Here is a 22,504-nt window from a genome sequence, read left to right on the forward strand (position 1 = left end):
AATAAATGAAAAGCTGCCACAGAAATTCCTCCTCTGCCTCCACACCCTCTGGCAGCGTGAAATTCAATTACAGCCAATTTTTCCACCTATCACAACTGTATTAAGAAGAGTGCTGGAGGAAGAAGGCATGTTGCGGTGCACAAGCGTCAACAACCACAGCTTTATACATTGGCAGACGCTTCCAGAGTAGTTCTTTGCTCAACGTTTTAACACACGAGCGCGGTGACATATGCACATACCTGCGTCTGTGCGACGGGGCTGATGCCTTTGTTCTCCTGCGAGAGGAAGAAGCGGATGGACATGAAGAGCTCGTGGATGCAGACTCTGAACTCCTCCTCGTTCTGGCCTCCCGTGGCCAGAGAGAAGAGCCGGCGAGACTGGATGATGTACTTGAAGATGTACTCGCTGGCCTGGAGGACAGGACAGACAACCATTTGTCATTTGTGTGGTAATGAAAAGTCGCATGAATGTTAATTCGCCTCGGGTGAAAGAAGTCAAAGAACACTGTAATATTCAACCTGGCTCTGATGTATTTAATCTCAAATTTTGGTTTTACAACTATAATTATCAATAAAATTAATCCCTTGCAAGAAATAGACAAAAGTCAAATATTATGCATCAAACTCACCTATAACAGTATGTAGAGTATGTATAGTTATAAGCAGAATGAGACCGAACAACATTCATAAAGTCGTCCAAAAAACTGTTTTGTGCCATGTTGCCGCTTGCATACTCTTGCAATACAAAATAGCACCACAAGGTGGTGTACTGAGTCACAACAGTAGCTGAAGTTCTTTACTGCAACAGTGCTACATGATAATTACACTTAGATTATTTACTCACTACAGTCAATCTGAAACTTTGTACCTCCCCACCCAAAAAAATTAATTAATAGAGCCAATACTGACACTCTTGCATTAATCACCTTTATTGGAGAAGCCAGATAATGTAAACACTCATTCAAGCAAGTTAACAAAACTTTACATGCCAATAGTTTTTATTTATTTTATGACTGATCAAAATAGTCTATAATATGAACACATTTTTATCTTGATCCATACTTTCATATTTAATATATTAAAATAACTTCATGGAGCAACATAGTGAAATACTCTCAAAGAAATAAACACTCTGATCAAGTTGATTTATTTTATATTACACATAATGTGCAGAAGGCTGCTTATCTGCAAATAATGACAGACTTGGTAAAAACATTTTTTGAACTTCATCTCTTTCCATTTGAACATTTATTTGTAAAAGAAATATGAAAAAGTACATTTATGGCTTGAGTGCATATCTTATATGAGAATTTGCAATTATTTTTGATGTCAATATGAGTAAACATGTATATATGCAAACACGAGAATTGAGTCACTTCTCTTGATTGAAATGTTTTGGTAAACACACAACAAATATAGAGCAAGCAATACATTAATGTAAATACCAATGTTCATTTCAATGATGATACAGTGGCTTGGCAAATCTGCTTTAGTTTTTTTTTTTTTTTTATGAGACTTGTATTGCAAAATCCTTGTCAAAAGCCATCCTGGAGATCGCATGCGAGTGAAAACACTGCAAACATGTCCGCAGTACATCCCACATTTATTATTTACTGCACGACACAGTAGCATTTACGTCTGGAGCAGAACGTATTCTGTGAATGATAAATGGGAAGCCATAGTTCAGAATGCGGCTTTCACTGACGGTGGATCTGCATGAGTCATTAGAATAATGTGATGTGGATTTCCAACGCCAGAGGTTTCTGCTGATTAAAATTGCATGCAGCGTAATAGAGAGAGGAGGGGAAGATGGAATGATGTATTCACTGCTGATGGGGAGATAAATTAGCAGGAGTGGCAGTCAGGGGGAGCGAGTTTGTTTGTTTGTGTTTGTGGGTAGATGTGTGTGGAGGCTCTAATTGTAGCGATGTGGAAATGTAGGTGATTGTGTACAAGCAGTTAAAAAAAAAAAAGTGCGAGAGGAAGAGTACATCTGGAAAACATGACTGTGCCAGTCTGTGAGAGCCTCACCTTGAGCACCTGCTGGATGTGCTCCTGATGCTCTGCATCAACGATGCGGTCCATGTACCACTTCAGCACTTTGATCAGGTCCCTGGAGAAAACACACACACACACACACAGTATCCCCATTTATCCCTCGCCGTATTGCTTCTCTCGCTGGATATACAGATGAGGCAATGCTGAGTTTGAACTTGAAACACTCGATCACACATATATTTATTTTAATCAATAGAGCTGATCTGCATGCTACAGTTTGGAGTGGTGACCTCAGCAAAAATCACAATGTTGATCTACAATCTCAAAAAAACAACAACAACAACAACAACAACAACAAAAACTCAACATACTTATATCAATTTAAGAAGCTTTTATGTTTTAGATTTTGAACTTGCCATGTTCTCAATTCAGAGGAGATTATCTGTATCTGGGGTTGCTTGCAGGGGCCAAATACAATCTGTCAAACTAGTAAGATACTATAAGAACCTAAATAATAACGACAATTCCAACTGGATAAAAGTTCAAATGTTGCCACTGTTATCGTATATAAAAACAACAACAGAAGAAATATATTTAAAGAAAATGCCTCCTGGTGCCAAAAATGTCCATAAGCCATGACTTTTACTCACATTTGTCAGAAATACAACAGAACTTTGTACTTGATGAGCAAATTTGCTTAAACATCTGAATTCACATTGAGTGCATAATTTAAAAAGATTTAGATTAAGTGTCTTTGTAATATCACAGATATACTAGTGATAGTTAACCACATTGTTTTAACTATGGTTTTTCTTTATGATCAGAACAAAAAAATTAATTATATATATATAGATAGATAGAGAGATAGAGAGATAGATAGATAGATAGATAGATAGATAGATAGATAGATAGATAGATAGATAGATAGATAGATAGATAGATAGATAGATAGATAGATAATTTATTTATTGTGTGTATATATATATACACACAAATGTATATATATATACACACAAAGAGGATATATATATATATATATAGCTTTGTAAAGTATAAGGGGGAATTCATTAAGATGTCACACTTCTGATGAAACACTTCTGATGAAACTACTGTACATCACGAGTGTGAAAGTTGAAGAGTCACACGTGTGGATAGAAGAATTAAAAAAAAAAAATAGGACGCGTGATCTCAGATAACGAGAGTGTGAAGAAGACAGTTGGTGAGAAAAGTGGGCTGTGAATATGTGAATCGGTGCGTATGTCTGTGTGAATGCATGTGATGGATGAAAGTGGGGGAACATATTAAGTGGAAAAAACAAGTCTATATTTCACTTTTGACAGCCAGGGGGCACCATAACCATTTCATTCAGTCCTCTGGCAAAATCCGAGCATGGACGCTGAGGAGAGCTGCAGGCTGGTTCCTGCACCTGCCTGCTCATGTGACACGTTATTAAAATACAATGTGTTGGTGAGGTTTAAGTGGTCTGTTGAGCAAAGTGCTGCTGCAGCAGTGGAGCGACGACATGTGTTGGAGATGAAGCCTGAAACATGATGTACCTGTAGGACAAAGCCCCGGCAAAGTGGCTCTCGATGTATGTGTCCATGACGGGTTTGAAGTGCTGGAATTTACTGTCCTGGAGGAGGTTGATGATATGGACCTGGGGAAAAGAAAAAAAAACAGAAAATACAAAGCAGATCAAGTATTACATGTTAAAGAAAGATGAGTTTATGTCAATAATATGCACATTTTCAATGAGCAAAACCCTGTTGTGATAAACTCTATGATGTTTGCACTGAGTTGAATATTGCAAAGCGTATCTTTCTTCTCCCGTGTCCTGTTGCATGAGTGACATTTTCTACACATTTCATTAGCAGATCCAATATTTCTGCCAACTTTGAAATCACTCCTGCAAGCTCCATCCAAAAACCAGATCCAGAAAATACACACATTTGGAAGTGGCTCGATAAAAACCTTCAACATAAATCAATCTAATCGAGAGAGGCCAACACAGGACATGGAAAAAAATGTATAAATAAAAAAGTTGCTCTGAAAGCAACGGTGAATAACCAAACTGCTGATTACAAGCCCGAGACCATCACTGGTCCTTCCATGAGTTCAAATCAGTATTAACATACCGAGATGTAGAAATCGGCCAAAACAGCGATTCTAAAATCAGTTTGACACCGTTGGCCCACGTTGCACCATGTTTCCCTCCCCGACACGCGGCTTGTCGTACAAGAAAACGAATTTGTCCGAAGCACAAACGTTACGTTGGCTCGTCCAACTTGTCGGATTGATCTCGCAACGAGGGGAAAACCAAACTTGATGGCTGCAACGGCTCGCTCAAGCCTTTCATCATCGACAACGGCACGCTGAGGGGAGAACGTGTGCTCAAGTGTCAGCGGGAGACTGATGGAGAATGAGAGAGATACAGAGAGAGAGAGAGAGAGAGAGAGAGCGAGAGAGAGAGAGAGAGAGAGAGAGAGAGAGAGAGCGAGAGAGAGAGAGCGAGAGAGAGAGAGAGAGAGAGAGAGAGAGAGAGCGAGAGAGAGAGAGAGAGAGAGAGATCGATCTCCAGCCTTGCACTATCAGCTCAGTGCAGCATGACCAGGGTGAGATTGGTTCAGCGAGCTCTGAGGCGTTACATCACTAAATCTCTCTCCAGCAGTTTGTGTTTCTTGTCTCTCGGTTTGACTGAAACACTATCAGATGCCGTGTGATAAAAGAAGAAAAACAGAGTAGATAAAATACACAAACACATACACACACAAAAAAAAAAAGATCCCTGGACATGATCAAGCCATTAGGGACGACATACTCACCAGTGAGTCGAAAACCTTGAGCCCATATCTCTGGGAGCTCTCGTCCAAAATACCAAAGAGAGTATCCAGGGTGTCCTGCAGGAACTGTGAGGAGAAGCACGACGAAAGGGGAGTTTGTCACAGAGCTGCAGCGTCAAATTAACTTTCCTTTCCACTTTTTGCCCAGGCTCTCAAGTCGAATTTAAAATACACGCACACCGAAATCAAATCAGAGCCAATCAATACTCAGAAGAAGCAACTCAAGTCCAGGAATCTGATTGTGGCCCTACTTTGACAATCTCCGAGCCATCGATCTCCTTCAGCTTGGAGAGGCTGTCGTTGATCCTTTCGGGGTGAGCTCGCCACTTCAACAGGTCCAGCATGTCACCTAGAGGAAAGACGAGCGAGCGGGAGATACAGGCCGGGGGAGAGGGAGAGAGAGAGAAAGAGTGAGAGAGTGGAGGTTAAAGTAAATGAAAGTGGCAAGCGTGAGCGATGAAAACACGTCTCTTGTTTGTTTGTGGAGAAATAAAAAAAAAAACCAAAAAAACGGGGATTTTGAGAGCAAACCTGCACCTCACATCACAGAGCATCATCACACCCTTCAATTATCATCTAAAAAGTCAAGCGAAGCCAAACAAATTATGACATTTTCAAGTGCTGCGGGATGAAGAAGATAAAGTATTTTTTTTTGGTCCCCAGACTCCCCAGACATATCCATGAATAAAACATTACCCTCAAGAAGAAAGTATTTTAGCTGTCTCTTCAGATTCGGTTCAACCTGAAGTGAATATTTCTGCAACGTCATGCAAAAATGTGTAAAATTGTGTGCTTTATTGCTTCTGTTTATCTGGAAAGAAAATATCCACCAGATATGATGTTTTGTTTGGGGTTTTTTCTGTCAATATTCCTCAAACTCATTCTCTTGCCTGGAGCATTACTGTAAGTGATCGCAAATTAACACTTTGTTGAAACGTTTTAGAGAGATATCCTTTAATAAAGAGGCTTTACATTGTGCCTGTGTTTCAGTGATGCTCAGCATGCTTCTACATAAGTTCCTTTTCTAATCAAAAAGTGGTACTGCAAGCCTTATTATTTTCATCAATTCACAAGTGAGCTTCACAGCTCCTTTCCACCTCTCATATTCACAGGTTTGTTGTTGAATGGACACAAACCCCCCCCCCACCCTTGAAACAGTAAAGTGAGCATTTTCCGCCATTCTTCGGAGGGATCTTCAAAAATCTCAACGACAGCTCACGCGGACCAGACTGCAGAGCGCCGTTGCAACTCCAATTAAAACCGGAGCCGTCAAAACGGCTCGCCGGGAACGTGGCCAAGAGCGCCGTCGCCGTGAGTCGAAGCTTACCGTTTTGTGTGAGCTTGGTGGAGCAGAGGAAGCTGGTGATCCAAAAAGACTCCTTGGTGCCTTTCAGCGTCTGATTGTTGGACGGGAGGTTGGCCTTGGAGAATGGCAGCTTCAGGTAGCGCGAGCAGTCGGCCAAGCTGGTGTTCTCCTCACACTGAGAGGGAAAAGCACACAGTTTATAAAACTGGCACGGTGGGTGTTCAGTGTGGGGAGGGGATTGAAGGAACGCAACATCAGCAGGTTACGGAAATAATGATGCATTATTATTACTCTGCCTCCTTCTATCATGCAGGAGATATATTAACATTATAGACACGAGAAACATTGTGTTTGTGATTTTTGTTTTACCATCCCAAAAATATATGCTAGCTTTTTAAGTGTATGAATTGTTTAGCTCATTTGTTTTGCTGTTCTGGTAATCATTAGTTGGTGGATCCGTCTTCCTCCATACGAATTGCACAAATTCAGCAAACTTTAATGAGTGTATCAGTCAGCCAACTGACCCATAGTGTGAATAAGTAAAACTATCACGAAAGTTAAGGTCAAAACAATGTAATACTTTTGATTTATATCACTAGAGCAGCAACTCCGGCAACTGCACTTTATTATACATATAATCCACCTGAGATAAGATACTTATTTAATGTTATTAGACAAGTCCCCAGTCCAGCAGGATGATAAACCGTCAGGAGCCACAGAGGCTCCGTTATGATGGGGGTTTAATGTGCAGCACTAATGCACAGCTGAGACTGTTTTGAGTTCCAAAGCCACCATGCAGTTTGGACTGATTCTTCTTCTGTGTCTATTTTGGGTCTGAGGAGGAAACTAGGCCATGCCACTTTCATTGAGCTTCTCAGCAACTTCCATCTGGCGTTGCCCCTCCGACGGTGCGAGGCGCCGAAGGACGACCTCTGAAACTGGCGAGCTGTAGATTTGGGATTTTATAGTCATCAGACAAAAAAAAAAAAAAGAAAAGAAAAAAAGAGTGTATTTATTCTCTCTCAACGCTTGTAAAATATAAGAATGTGTGTCTGTGTTTCAGAGTTTGGAGGCTGATGTCCACACCCTTCGTCAGTAGCCGCGGGAAGGCGTGCAGTCTGCAATTATTCTGAATCACACCCAAGACGGCCCCTGCAGGATCTTTTAAACTGGCAATTCTGCCCACTTTATTTGTCTTCTTGATGTGTCAAATGTATGTGAAAACGATAGAGTGTGAAAGTAGCGAAGACACGAAGGTCACGCTAAACACGCTGCAAACAACAGCGACGCATTACCGCTCACCCATGTTTACTTCAACTTCGCAGCTTGACAATGTCATGTAAGTGGACATTACTCATCGGTCCGTCAGCTTGTAATGAGGTGATGCGAGCGGTGACAATGAGATAATGACTGCATTTTACCATCCGAGGGGGAATGATTCACGTAATCATATACAGGATGTAATCCCATTAGAAGTACCCTTGGCAACACCTGTGCAAACCACCGAGTGAGGTTTGTGGGAGACTCTCCAAGCTGCTATTTTCGAATAAAAACAATCAAATCGGAGCTTTTTTTTGTTCTTTTTTGCATCGTCTCGGCCGTCGTAATCATTTTTTGATATTGCAGTCTTTCCTCCGGCTCCCATCCAATTCTGGACTTAATTACACAAGATGATCCTTTCTGCAGAACATCGAAGCGCTGCACGTGTGCCAAAAAACAAACACCCTGCCAAGGACACGCACGAACCCGATCCATGTCGCACAGTCAAAGTCTTGGTGGAGGGTACGCGGGTCTTACCTTATGGATAATGAGCTCATGGGTGCCATCTGGCAGAGTCCTGCCATCCTCCTGCATCAGAGGAACAAAGGAGTAGCCAAACAGTTTCTTCTCTCCCTTGTCTTTAGCTGTCAAACAACAACACATGGACACGGTTTTCAGTCCAGAATAGACGAGCAGGGGCTGCAGCTAAACACAAAATAAACTGTTTTACATGTAGGGTAAAATAAGCGGTAGACATTAAGACAATCAAAGGGGAAAAGTCATTCAGTTTTCTGGTTTTCATTGTGTTGTAATAACAATTACAACTGTTGGTTGGATTTATTATCAGAGAAAAATTACACAACAGCTGAATAAATCTGTGTATATTATACACATTTCTGATTCTGTCATGTCTCTTTCTTTGTGATTGTTTTCAAGAAATCCTTTCCAGTTTTTAACAAATACATCAAAATACACATCTTTATTCCAGAATGCAACGTAAATGTGATGACAACAAACTGAACCTATAGATCAACAATAAGTGTGTTGAAGTGGCTGTAATCATTGTGACAATTTATTCCATTGGGTTAAAAATAAATCAGCACACGGGAAATATAGACCCTACCATCCCTCTCTGAGAGTCCAGCCACATGTCTGAGGACACCATCGTGAAGTCAGGTTGAATTGAGGTGAACATACTTCTAAAACACCACAACCACTGATAAAATCCAACGACTTCTTGAGATGCTGCTGTGTCGCTTTTCGAGAGCCTGATTATTGTGGGCTGCTGCAATTTTTAATGCAACCTTCTGAAAGCTCTGGGCTTAATTTGCATTATGAACACATGTAACCCGATTTGTCTGCTGCTTTAGCTGCAAAGTGCTAATGTGCGCACAGCGGGAAGTTAAAAGCGTAGAGCGCATAGCGTTTCTATTTCCTTTCTCTGCAAAACCAGAGATTCATTTTGGCAGCTCTTACCAGTCCCGTGTGTGTGTGTGTGTGTGTGTGTGTGTGTGTGTGTGTGTGTGTGTGTGTGTGTGTGTGTGTGTGTGTGTGTGTGTGTGTGTGTGTGTGTGTGTGTGTGTGTGTGTGTGTGTGTGTGTGTGTGTGTGTGTGTGTGTGTGTGTACTCAACTAAAGTTTAGTCATAAGATCCATTCAAACAGAAAATACATCGACGAAAGTGGTGAACAACATCAGACTAAATTAACACACCAGCTTTAATTAAAGCAAGACAATCTGCTACAAATGCAATAATCAAAAACTACATACAAGACTAGACTAAAACAACAATTAGGATTTTATTGGATTAACACGTTCAATACTACAGCTGTGGATATAAAAAATGAAAATTGGTCCGAACTAGACAATGTGTTTTCTATCAGGATTTTAATACGCTGATATCTGCTCAGAATCTCTTCTTTTTTGGGGGGAAGTTGAGGCTTAACAAACTTGTGTAATTTTTATTGTGTGTGGGATAAGCGTGTGGACAGGTTTTCCACATCTATAAGTCATTCAAGCTGCAGGCAGCAGGAGATTAGGACAGATTCAATCGGTGCTACGTGAAAAGCAGGCTCAGCTTAGCTCAGCTTGGCAGGCCAGGTAGAGGTACTGGAGGTGCTTTTACTTGTTAGGATTTGAAATTACAAAAGAAGGGCAGTATATTTCATGTGCAAAGCCAGTTTTTCAGTCAGTCGCAATAATATCACAGATGTAAAGGTACATGCCCCTTCTGAGGATTGCTTCAATCGTTACTGTAGCTTTTAGAAATGATCAACTGATGACGCAACACAAGACTCCCCACTAATACATTTCCATTTGCAGCTGCTTCAGTAATGAGTGCAGACACGAGTTATATTCAGGGGGAAAAAAAACGAGCTTTCAATTTTGCCCTAATTGAAAATGAGTGTCTCTGCTAATCATATTTTTACAGTGAAGTTGTCCCGGAGTCTGAGAGCTCTAATAGTACATGTAATATAGCCCTCTCAGTTTGGTGTCACCACAGGCCTAAATTGGGACCTTAATAGGCAACCCTTGGGTGGCAATACTAGCACTGCCAGCAGTAATAAGGCTACTATATCTACTGCACACAGCCACATGGCCTGCCAGCTTGGCATAATAACATCTGCTTGTTATGAGGGAATAGACTCTGCCTTTCCCCCATTGCCCGGAAAGAGGGCGTGAGGAGAGCGAAAAAGCTATATTTTTGGTCATAATTAAAGTTTTGCCTCATTATGAAATGAGAAGTTGGACAAACTCATCTCATTACAGAAGTGCCAGAAAAGGCTTACGCTTGTATGTTTGGACACTGGTCTCGTTGCAGTGGAGTTTTGAGGCTGAAGAGAGGGGAGCGAATTCACGTGAACGATTACACTTTCAGACAGAGAGGTGGTCATTATCCGAGGTAATCGTGTAATTTCCAGGGTTTGCAGTTGATAACTATAGTGCTGTGCTGCAGGATGACAGCTCTTTACTTTCAACCTCCCTGTAATTGACTGCTCCTCTCGCATTCACACCGAGTTGGTAAACGTGTGCGGATATATGAAAACCTGGTAAAATATGATCCGCGTGGCCTTCCCGAGATGTTTCCCGTAACACGTTTTTTTAACTTACTCGAGCAATGTCGGAACTCAAAGCGGACGTGTGATCCCCGAAACATGTCGACAGGTATGGGCAGCTTGATCTGCTCCGCCCAGCGGGGGCTGTTGTTGTGGTACAGCACGAGGGAGTGGTACTCATCCCCTCCTGGTTCACCTGAGCCGGCGGCCACATGACTCTGAAAGAGAAAAAACCGATAACTTAAAACCACATAATATATATATATTTTTTTTTGTTTGGGTTTTTTTTGGTCTTTTGTATATTGAGTATTTGCTAATTTATTTCCAAATATGTGCAAATAATGAAGATTTTAACTATCAGCTGTACAACATAATAATAATAATAATATCATAATAATCTGATGATGCGTGCTGCATTCGATGATGTGTAATAATGTGGCTTCTTTTCTTAAATACACCTAAAAGCAGCCTGAACATCTTCTCAAATTTGTGGGCAAGATGCAATGATCAGAAATATTAAAAAATACAGAGTAAAAAAAATAAATAAATCATTCAAACATTTATTTCAAGACAAAGAAACGAGATCAGAAAAAAAACAGATGAGTTGTAAATGACCGGAGTCAAAGTGAAGAACAGGTTTGCGTGTGTGTTTATGTGTGTTTGAGGGTTTCTATGCCGTGTGGTGGTGGCAGCGACGGTGTCCGCAGGGTTATATTTGACTCGATTTTCTATCCAAAGCCACAGCAGTGCAGAAAACCACAGAGGCAGACTGTGCTGCACCAGAAATGGGCAACACACTGGAGAGACACTTCGCTCTCATCTGGGTCAGTGATGTTTAAATGAAGAGTTTTGCTCCAAAATGAGACACCCACCATTAACAAAAAAACAGGGTTGGATAGGCACTCTGTTTGAGTCACTCATTACTTTAAGGCCAAATGCTCTATCCTCCTTTTATCTTTACCTTGAGTATCTGCCCATCGATATCCAGCACGTAGACGGTGATCTCTACATTTCTGGCCACGCTCTTCCCGCCCTTCTCAAACTCTCCTTTTTCCAGTGTGATGTAAAGGTCGTTCCTCATCTCTCCTGCAGAAACGCGAGGGCGAAAAAGGCAACGGGACATTGATTATGCATATAAGGAAGCAATATTAATGACCTCTCAGCAGATTCTTATGGCGTAATCCTTCATGGCAGGCATTGAGAGCATTTACATTAGCAACATGGAAACAAGCCTGATTTGTGAGGAAAACAGAATCAACAATGAAATCAAGCTCAAAACGAAGTCTCATTTTGAAGAGACAATTAAAACACAATTGATTTGATAAATAGACTAGATTGTGGTGTCAAACACATTTCAGCTCAAGGGCCACATACAAACCAATTTCATCTTGAGTTGAGCGGACCGATAAAAACAGTGCCATATTGACCGTTAAATATGAATCTTTTTTTAAAAATAAAAGGTCTTTATTTTCACAAAAACAAACAATTACCACTGAAAATTACTACAATCTCAGCATAAAGCCAATTTTATAGATGCAAAAAACAGCAAAATGTCTAAAAATAGATTCCAAGCTTCAAGTTTACATGCAAGTCTGTGTTTGCCTTGTGATGACCTGTCACCCTTTGTCAGCTGGTGTATAAGATGGATGAATGGAGGAAAAACTAATAACGTAAAAACAATTACAGGTGTCCCAGCTGAGATTAATGTACAACAGGTCCCACCATGCACGCTTACAGGGTTTCATCGACAATATTAAGTCTGTCACTCCCTCACATGTAGAATCGGATATGAAACCTCTTCAAAGTAGATCGATTCTGTTAATGAACTACAGTAAAGAGGAACGATTGTGGGACACCGACATCTCATAATGGCCATATAATGGGCTATAAGAAATATTTAATGATAACGGATAATGGTGACTATTCTGTGAAATGTCAATTTGTGGCCACTTGCATCTATCAACATACATGTATGACGATCTTATGAGTTGTTTTACTTAAAATATTCTACTAATTGCACAGGAAATGCGACACAAACTAAAATTATAAAACATTCCACTTGAAATATAGTGTTTTCTTTAACCCCTTTCAAAAATGCCTGTCAGGCACTCCCATCCAGCCGAGATTCCTTTTAGTGCAATAACAAACCACATAACAAAGCTCAACACAGTTACAATGTGATAGCGTCGACGTACAATTAATAGCAGTCATTATGAGCAAAGTGTACATTTAATTAAAACATCCTTCAATTCTTAGGTGAGCTTATGTCGGGCTGAATGGTTTGTGTGCACAAACTGCACATTAAGATTTTACCCCTCCTATTCTACCCCACAAAATCTGCAGATACACTGAGGGAAAGTATTCCAAGTAATATAACAGGTCTTTCTGTTCCACACGCAGCTGATTGTACAATGTCTAGATGTCCATTTACAACCTTCTGCAAATAAGGGCAAAGCAAGCTGGGTAAAAAAAAAAAAGAAAATACATAAAAAGTCAAAGGAAGAGTTTGTTCCTTCTGCACTGAAGCTGTGATCTGACACACTGTAAAAATGCTTCGGCTTGATAACTGCAGTCCGTATGAGAGCATGTGCGCTCATCATATCTCTATCACTGGGGTCAAAATTGATTTTCTGCTTGTAATGACAGTAACCATGGCAACAATACCTTATACAGGGCCTGGTATGCGCACACAAAGAGAGCAGGAAAGTGAACACACAGAAGGGCAGTATTTCTTAAATACAATAGGAGTCTGGGAAATGAATGGGGGGGCTGAAAAAAGAACATGTTTGTGTGTGCCAACAAAAATAAGGAAAAATATACAACAGATAGAAAAGCAGAATAAGGGTGGGGTAAGTAAAAAAAAGGAAAGGAGAGGCCATTCTCTTTGCCCAAGGGCAGACTTACATGAGCAGAGAGAGTGAGAGCACTCAGCTTTAAGGGTTTGTACCCAGACGAAGACAAAGAGAGAGACGGTGAACATAAATTTATGTTAGTGAGGCGCTTGGGGGGCCCACAGTCTGTGGGTTTTATTATTCTGTGTGACCAGACAACACACTGCAGTGCACTTATTTAAGAAAAACCGCTGATCCACCAAAAAGGAAGCCCCCTGATCTTGCAAATTAAAAGCTAAATCAAACAACACTTTCCCTCTTTTCTTTTACAAGTAAACATCAAAATGTACGTTTTCCGTCCCTCATCTCATTGTACATTGAAGTGGTTGTGCATTTGTTACCAAGGCAACAAGACCCCATCCGGCTAAGTTAGAAGAACATATCTAAGTGATGCCTATCTACCTGGAGCACACTCAATTTTCCATTTTTCTGAGGGCGCCCTGAGGTGAGATTTATATATATATCTCAAATCACGCAATCAACGGGGACGCTCAGTGTTGCCAAGCCAAATACACACCTCTTCAAGATGTTCGGTGGCAGGAAAACATGTGTAGGGTTGGTTAAAAATGCATCAAATACATTATCATATGCTGTAAAATGGATCTTGTGATGAATACACTTTGGACTGAAATACCTCAAATTTGCATTTTATGATTCCCATTTGACATCTGCTGCCGTACAATCCTTATTAGGAAGCTTGCTTTGATATTCCAGCAAAGACACATTAAGCACACAAGTCAAAAGGTTTAATGGGGGATGAATGAGGGTGAGGTGATGCGCCACAGTAAGGGCCTTCAATCGGATCGGCCAGTTGTGGCCTTTCTGCATGAAGCTTCCACACTGCACAAGTCGATGTTCATGTGGTTGCAAGTGTCTTTTTCTGCCATAATAAACTCTTAACCTGGGCAAGATGTGTACATCCTCTACTTCGCAGCGTGCATGCTCTAGGGATTTGGCGCTTTCAGCCCGATTATTAGTTCGGGGACTGGACGGTTGGATGGAGGAGCAGATGAATGGTGAGAGAGTCAGAAATGATCAGAAAGAGCAAACATGGCAAAGATGGTAAGACAGATGGGAATGATCTTATATAGATTTAATATTACCTGGACATAGAGTTGAGAAATTGCACACAATTACATTTCACAGGGGAGAAGCCAACCAGCTATTGTAACTTGCACCAAAGAATTAAAGTGTTCACACTGGCTTACAGTTCTAGGAGCCTGTTTTGCTCAAGCAAAGGTCAATTTTGAGTTTTTTTCTGGTAAACCAGAATATGTCGAATATGGTTGGTCTTCTAGACATAGGAGTAGTGAAAGGGATACATGAGATTTGTTTTTCATAGGGATAATACAATTGTACTTATTAGAAGATAAAATTATATTTTTCAAATTAAAATTGTTACGACTTTGAGCTCCATCTGCTTTAAATCCTAAGACTGTATGTTGAAAAACTCAGTGCTATAAAGACACAATAGCATTTCTGAGTTACTGCGTGATGGTGAAAATATATTTTGATGAAACCGATCTTCTTTGCAAGGTTGTTTAAAATTGGCCCATTGAAACCCACTTACATTTTTTCTTTTTTTTTTTTAACTCAAAAATATTTTGTGCTGATTCCTGAAAAGGGGAACTTTTTTTTTTTTTTAAAGGTTTCAGACTCTGATTCACACACAGTGAGGTCATTTTTATTGGCATCATTATTTTTTAAAAGGACTGAAAATGATTGATGTTTAATTGAAATGTGTTTTGATTGCAGGCTCTATAGTATTAATGAGATAAATCACTTGGGATGACCTTTCCGGTTCCTACAGCCAGCCATCTATTAAAGCAGCTCATTATGTGTTTTATACTGTTTTCAAAAACATCCACATAATGAACTGAAGTCCTGTAGCTTTTAAAACAGTTCATAATAGGACTTACAAGCTGGATGAACTACGAGTATAGAGACTAAATATTTTAAGAATCAATTAAACAGTTACAGGGCAGTCCTATACAAACTGCAAAGCAGCAGCATTTAAAGCACGAGTATCTTTGCACGTTTTCATTTCCTGTATCGCATTTGGTCGTTCTGAATAGCAATTGTACTTACATTTGCCAGTTTGTTTACAACTTTGCCTCTTGTAAAAAGGTGCTATCCTGGATTCAGCTGAAAACGTGTGCTAATAGATATTGTAAATGTTATCTATGTTTCTGTATATCAGTTTTATATCCACTTTATGAATGCAGAGTGCAGGAGATAACTCTATATACGGGTGATATATATGGGTGAGCGCAGGCTCATCCTGGATAGATCACGAGGGCAAACACAGGGACCGACAGTCACACAAACTCACATTCAAGGAGGGATGAAAAACATTATATTGTATGTTATCGTAAGTTAGACTAATAACACAAAGGTGTTTGAAAAATAGATTCTTAACAGACAGTAACAGCATTTCCTTTGTGCGTTTTTACCCAAAACATATTGGTGAATATTTTACCAAATGGCACAAAAGTTGGACAGCAGTGTTGGTTCTGTTTAACCGTTAAAGCAAAAACTAACTTTTTTCTTCTTCTCTCTAAATTTGAAACACAGCTGTTTGCCATCAGTCCTGGGCTCTGTCACAGCTGCGTACCGATTTCTTTTCTTAAAGAAGAAAAGCTGCTCTAAATTGTTAGGATCCTTCCCTTTTATGGGTAATGACAGATGGCACTCTGATGATGTTCGCAGTATTATTTAAATGATACGTCAAGTACGAGCCTATAAATGTGCAAAACAAGTAAAACTGCAACAAAGATCTAATAAAATACAAAATTATCCAATATTACGCCCAAACTAAATATTGCATTTGGACGTCAATCAGACGTTAAACAAACTGCATCAATCGTACAAGACCTACATTCCAAGTGGAAGCATGTTTGGTGAGGATGGCAGTGTGTACGCTTCCATAGCGCAGCAATCAGACCAGGGTACACACCTCTGTCACACTCTGAAGCCCCTGAGCACATCGGAGTGCAGATTGTGATGTCTTCCTACCTGGCATGATGATATCGGAGAAGCCCAGCTTCCTGGTGATGGAAACACCCCGGGTGAAGAGGACCATGTACTCCCGCCGCAGTTGCTCTATGTCACCATGGAGGAGCTGCAGAGCCACAGCCAGGCCTGAAAATAAACAACAATTATTGAAAACATCATGCTTGTATAAACTTCCTTACCATCCTTACCAAAGCAAAGGATTAAAAGAAAAGCTCAAAATATAACCATATACTCCAAACTACAAACCAACTTGTATTGGCGCACTCAGAAAAAAAAAAAAATCCTTATTCACAAGGGCATATTGCAAGTTTTATTACAGCTGCATGAACTCAAAAACCAGGGGAGTTCAGTTTCACCTGCCAACAGCAACACTTGCGTGTACGGAAAGTGAGCAGACACCCACAGATTTATAAACAAAAAAAAATGCAAACAGCCTGTGACTCATCTCACAGCTCATTTTTATTATGAGGAAATCCTACATGAAGGCTGTCGTCTAAAATCAATACCCTTTATGCAATAACTTCAAATGTCAGCCGAGCTAAATTAAAGCACCGGCTCGTATCTGGAGCTGAAAAGGCTTCGCCTTGACGTCCACATTAGTGCGCCAGGCGAAGAGTGGCTCATCCATAAACAACTAAACAACAAGGCAAGAGACAAAATGATGATGGTTATTATTGTGGTGGATGTTTTTCGAGAAGTCGGGGACGCAGTGGTGAAACGGTTCATTAGCTGGAAGAGGTTTCAGTCACCGAGAGTCAACAACTGGACGTGACTTGTTTGCAGATCTGACGTCGACATGCTCGACTACACCAACGCACGGAGGTACCGAGTAGGACGAGATGCTCAGAGAGTAAAATTTAGTTTTCGGACTCGACAGAAAGCTTGCTTGACAAAGTGATCCATAACTGCCATTCAATCTACTATTTTTCACCATGTGGCACGGTCATCAAGTGATATTTAAAGGGTTAATGAGGACAACGCAGATTCACAATGTTAGTGAATTAAAATTCAATAACAAGTTCATTCTCCAGTTTATGTAACTTCATCAAAACCGCCTTCATACACACGACCAATCAAATTCAAGGAAACGGGAATCATCACCCCGGTAACCAGAAAGATGGCCTTATTCGAGTGGTCTATACAGAAGATCATAAAAAGTGGGATACAAATAAATAGTCTTAACAAAGAGTGAGAAGCCTGTGGGTGGTAACGGATCAGCCGGAGTCTAAAATATTGCTGCTGGGTGTTATTTTAGTTATGTAGAGCCTTTATTCAACTGCATAAGTATTACATATCTCTGTTCAAAATGTACGTTTTGAATATTCAATTCAATAATTTGTTTTGGTGTAAGACATGAAACCTGATCTAATTGATGTAAAGTAAATGTATTTGACATGTATGATCTAAAGAATGTCAATTTGTATATGTTGTGATCTCAATACAAGAGACACACACGACTAAGTTACTTCATTCATTTATTTATTGACAGTAAGAGAACAGTTTGCTCCTGTCATGTAATTAAAGTTGTTGTTGCTAAACAGACTGTATGAAGCACAACAAGCGGATAATGAAGGATCTTATTTAAGTGTGTTTTATGTATTTTGTTTTTTTTTAATCACAGAGCACGTATTTTTCCATTTCCTCTGGCTTATGTATGTTTGCAATGTATTTTATAATAGTTTTCATGGCATAAGACAATATAAGACAGCGTCAGACGGCACAAGATAGCATAAGACGCAAAGGCTGATGCTGGTTTAAGGAAGAAAGAGAGGAATGAGCAATAAATGTCCATTGAATCCAACCAAACTGTGTTGCAGAGAGCGACAATAATACTATGGCAGCACTTTTCTGAGACACACACACAAAAAAAAGAAAAGTCAAAATTGTATTTGGCCACTCTGATCATTTTCCATCAGCTACTGCTCAGTCAGCTTTCAAATGTTGACTGCGTTGTAACTGACAGGGGGGCAATATACAATCAGAATGCCGTAACTATGCAGGGTAGTTTAGCTTTGGGACGTTTTGTGTAGCCTGTACAATTACAAGCACCCTCCTACAGTAAAGTATTGTGTTTTGTATACTGTGTTGTTGCCTCACAGAAAGAATGTTCAAGGTTTTAATGTGTGGAGTTTGCATGCTCTCACAGAAACTACATTCTGCTCTGTCCCACAATCTAAATACAGTTGTGCTATATTAACATGTGCAAAAATATATGCGGAGAAAATAAGGGAAAACATAGTATTTATCCCCACTGTGATTGTTGTGGCTCAAAACCTTGCTGGGAACTGACAGGAGTGCTCCTACCCATGCCTAATGGGCTTGTTCCCCTAATATGAATAAAGCCTTTACAAACAAACGCACACAGTGCGGCTCCGAAAACCTATGACAGGGCCAGAACTGAACAAAACCAGCTTCATTACTAGTTTCTGGAGTGGATGTTGCCGAGGCTGACAAAACCCAACCTCTGCTGCCCCCGGCCCACCATGCCTGCCTCTTCACCAACTCAAAAAAGAGAAACAAAAAGTCCAAAACAAAACAGTGGAGTTGTCGCAGCCTCTTCTGTCACTGCCTACGCTTGCATGTGGAGGTGGGAGCTGATTTAACCATCTGACCTGACTCACACACTCACTCGCTCACACACACACACACACGACACAGCCAGATTCTTATGAAATCTCTTTTATGGATGGCTCGGTACGTGTAAACAAAACCACCATCGCCTCGTCAATGCACTCTCTCATCTTTTGAATTCTATTACCCAGAAAGCACCTGTGAATCCGAGACGCACAGGTAAAGAAAAAGAAAAGAGATGGCCGTTAGGCTACATGCAAAACAGCACAATCTTGTATTTCTTCTCTGAAAAAAATAGGCAGCCTGCTGCTCTTTATATTATAAGGACAATGCATGCATCTCTCCCTCGCTAATTGGCTGCTAATAGGAGACTTCTGGCACACTGCCAAGCCCGTTTAAAAGCAAGCAAGGCAACTGGAGACTCACCGGGTTACACACGGAAAGATCGCTGGCTGCACTCGCAACGTAAACACATGCATGCATACTGTGCATGAAAATGCACGTTAAGCTATCTCACTTCATTGCACACTCACTTTAATTGGCCTCCTGACACTAAATATAATAAATACAGGTTTTTAAGTTCTGCATGGTGTTGTTGTGTAACATATATACATATATATGACTAGAAAGGAGACACTGTGACCTGCTTGCAAGGAATGAAATATTTTCTCCAGTTTTCATTTTTGTTGTCGGAGCTTGACATGTGAGTCAAGTGCTATCTATTCTGTAATGTCTCTCTGCGGCAGAATAATTGTCTTTTGGGAGGAATTGACTTTTCAGATGAGGGTGCAACCTTGTAAAATACGCTACCAGAGATGTTGCTATATACCTGTTTTGCATGTAGAGCGGGCTGAAAACAAGTAAAATAAGCCAGGATGGCAAAACTCGAGGCAGTGTGGCTTCGGCCTGAAACTGTTTCCAAGAATATTTTGTTTATCTCCAAATTGCACATGCGACTCTGTTGTATTCACTCACATGTGCAGCAAACCCGAAGACGATATCAGCCCGTTACAGCCAATACCGCTGCTGTCAACAGAGCTCTCAGTAGAAAATCAGGTGTGTGCGTGTGAGAGAGAGAATGTCATTAAAGAGTTATAAGATTAGAAAAAAGAACCAATAATCACATAATCCATGCAGAGTAAAACTGTTGAAGCGAATATAAGTATAATTAATTAATTTGGTTGAATAGTACTCATTACATACTCATAAGTCGGGGCGACTATTCCGAGCTCATCATCTAAGAAAATTCAAATTATAACCTCTACTTTGCATTTTGAAGAGCTTTTCTTTCATTCTGTAAGATCAATGTCAAATTGAGTTAAGTGGTATAAATTTAATTTTGGAACAAACTGCCTTGAATTATACACGCCAGGATATTGTGACAAAAGACCCGCAGCTCTACTCTAATGCACTTTGAAAGAAAAAGGCATTGAAGCAAATCAGGCACTCCGCTGGATCAATGCCTTCAGCTGACAGTTGCTCAATAGCCTACATCCAAGTGTTTGTGATGAACTGCGCACTGCGGCCAAAGACGGGAGTCAAGTCTCTCAGAATAATTCATCCGCGTGTGTTTATGATGTGTGATTCTGTGTGCGCGCTCGTCGAGTGTGCATTGTGCTGCCACATTAAAGACTCAAGCAAGCATTTCTATGGTCAAAAGGTTTTGAGGGAGAGAAAAAATAAAAATACAATCAAGTACGACGACTCTCCTGCCAGCAAAACTCAAACTTGATTACAGCTACTTGTGACTTTATCATTGAGAGTCGTCTGGCTACTCTACGAATTACTAAAACAAGAAATAGGTCAGCTCTTCTAAAAAACAAAAACGAATGTATTACTTCTAACCGTCACTCTTAATAAAGACGTCTCGATAGTGTCCACGCCGTAGTGGTATTGATGTGACGCATTAGCTAAACTCTCTGCACTCAGTGACTTTCATGATTGATTCAATCATAAAGTTGAGTTGAAGCTACTTGGAACTTAATGACAAATCTGCTGGTGTTGAACACACATTACTTTCTTCTGTTTAAGTGAATCACATGCCTTACCTTGGTTCATACTCTGACCTCAAAGGAAACATTTTCATTCATTTGAATATTGGATCATAGGAGCTGCATTCAGAATCTGCTGTGTCTATGTGAGCTGGAGTGGACTGAATTTTGCATAATAAGACCCCTTTAAGCATTAAATCCGATTACATATACATTATTTTCTGTGATAACGCAGGCAGTCAGCAGAAACAAGCCTAAAATGAAGAGAATGATTAAGATTGTTCAGAAGCTCAAGATAAGCTGAGATGATAAAACCAGAGCTGGAACAATGAAATCAAGTTAAATTAACACAGAATCCCTGCTGAATCTTCATTTCATACCATATATATTTTTATCAGAAATATGTGCACTTTTGTCTCTTTAATCGTTACAATCCAGAGGGCTTTACATATTCTACAATGGAGATTTCAGCTCAGTGCTGCAGTTTCTGTTGGGAATCAGCAAGGCTTGAAAGAGGACAGGCAGACAACAAAGGCTGTGTTTAATGGTGTGTGTCACTCAGTTACATCACTGCATCCCTCTATGCTTGTGCAAGATTATCCAAGATAATTTACCATCCCAGAGTCATATGAATTCCTCTAAACTAATTACCGGTCTTCTGAGGAGAAGGTGGAAACCAGCGCTTACTCAGCCAGTTCAGTCCCACAGACTCTTTACACTCTTTATGTTTGTGTGCCAGTCATCCGAAAATAATACTCAGGTCTTTCGAAGAGGCAAGCGTCACAGCTTCTCTACAAGTCGGGTGAAAGAGGACAGAGAAGTCAACTGATGCATAAAATATGGACTTTCATCAAGAAAATATGAGCCTGCAACATATTTTGCAAACACAAACAAGGTTGTGTGCAGTAAATTAGCTTTAAGATGAACTTAAGATGAACTATCCCTAGTTCATTTGTTAAACATGTGATTGTTCATGCAAACAAAGTGGGAAACATAGTTTGTCATTTTTATGCTTGCTTATTTTCAAAACGTCTACTCTGCTATATCATATCATCACGAGATTTATTTCATTTTATGTCACTGAAATGCATACATTTCTTCTTATCATTCCAAACTTTCCAGAAATCTCGGAGGAGAACAAACTTCTTACATGTGTCACATATTTTTATTTTTTTCTTTGACGTCTGAAGAACTCAGTGTTCTGATTCTCCACCGACCTGTTGCTATGGGAAACTGCTGATGCTGTTGTTCAGCGTGATGCAGACGAGGCTATTTATACTAACCATCTGAATGCATATGAACCAGCAGGTTTCCTGCAGACGTGAGCAAGTGAATGTCGTGCTGACGCCCTGAAGAGGAACTTCGCTCCCACGCAAATGCTGTTCAGACTGACCGGAAGCTGACTATCGCCTGGTAGGACAGCGGTGATGCAACCGGGCTGCTAAGTTTATCATCAATGCACAATATTGGTGTTGTGAAGGGGAAAAAGAAGCTAAATTTAAAAGTGAATCAGCGGAGGAATGCTGACATCGTAACTTTAAACAGAACCAAGAGCTCCAAAACGATTGACGCAGAGGT

General features: G+C 40.3%; 1 protein-coding gene across 1 annotated transcript in view; it reads right to left on the reverse strand.

Moving 5' to 3' along the window:
• Positions 1–22,504, reverse strand: part of dock4b (dedicator of cytokinesis 4b) — a 126,747-nt gene that overhangs the window by 46,584 nt on the left and 57,659 nt on the right. The window contains exons 13-22 of the mRNA XM_080518054.1: positions 16,365–16,490; positions 11,420–11,544; positions 10,514–10,676; positions 7,941–8,047; positions 6,165–6,318; positions 5,089–5,186; positions 4,820–4,903; positions 3,554–3,654; positions 2,031–2,112; positions 240–410 (exon numbers count right to left, since the gene is read on the reverse strand). Coding sequence (XP_080374180.1) covers positions 240–410; positions 2,031–2,112; positions 3,554–3,654; positions 4,820–4,903; positions 5,089–5,186; positions 6,165–6,318; positions 7,941–8,047; positions 10,514–10,676; positions 11,420–11,544; positions 16,365–16,490 — 1,211 coding nt within the window. The remainder of the gene's footprint in view (positions 1–239; positions 411–2,030; positions 2,113–3,553; positions 3,655–4,819; positions 4,904–5,088; positions 5,187–6,164; positions 6,319–7,940; positions 8,048–10,513; positions 10,677–11,419; positions 11,545–16,364; positions 16,491–22,504) is intronic.

This window comes from Blennius ocellaris (assembly GCF_963422515.1).
Source record: "Blennius ocellaris genome assembly, chromosome: 22".
Taxonomy (NCBI): domain Eukaryota; kingdom Metazoa; phylum Chordata; class Actinopteri; order Blenniiformes; family Blenniidae; genus Blennius; species Blennius ocellaris.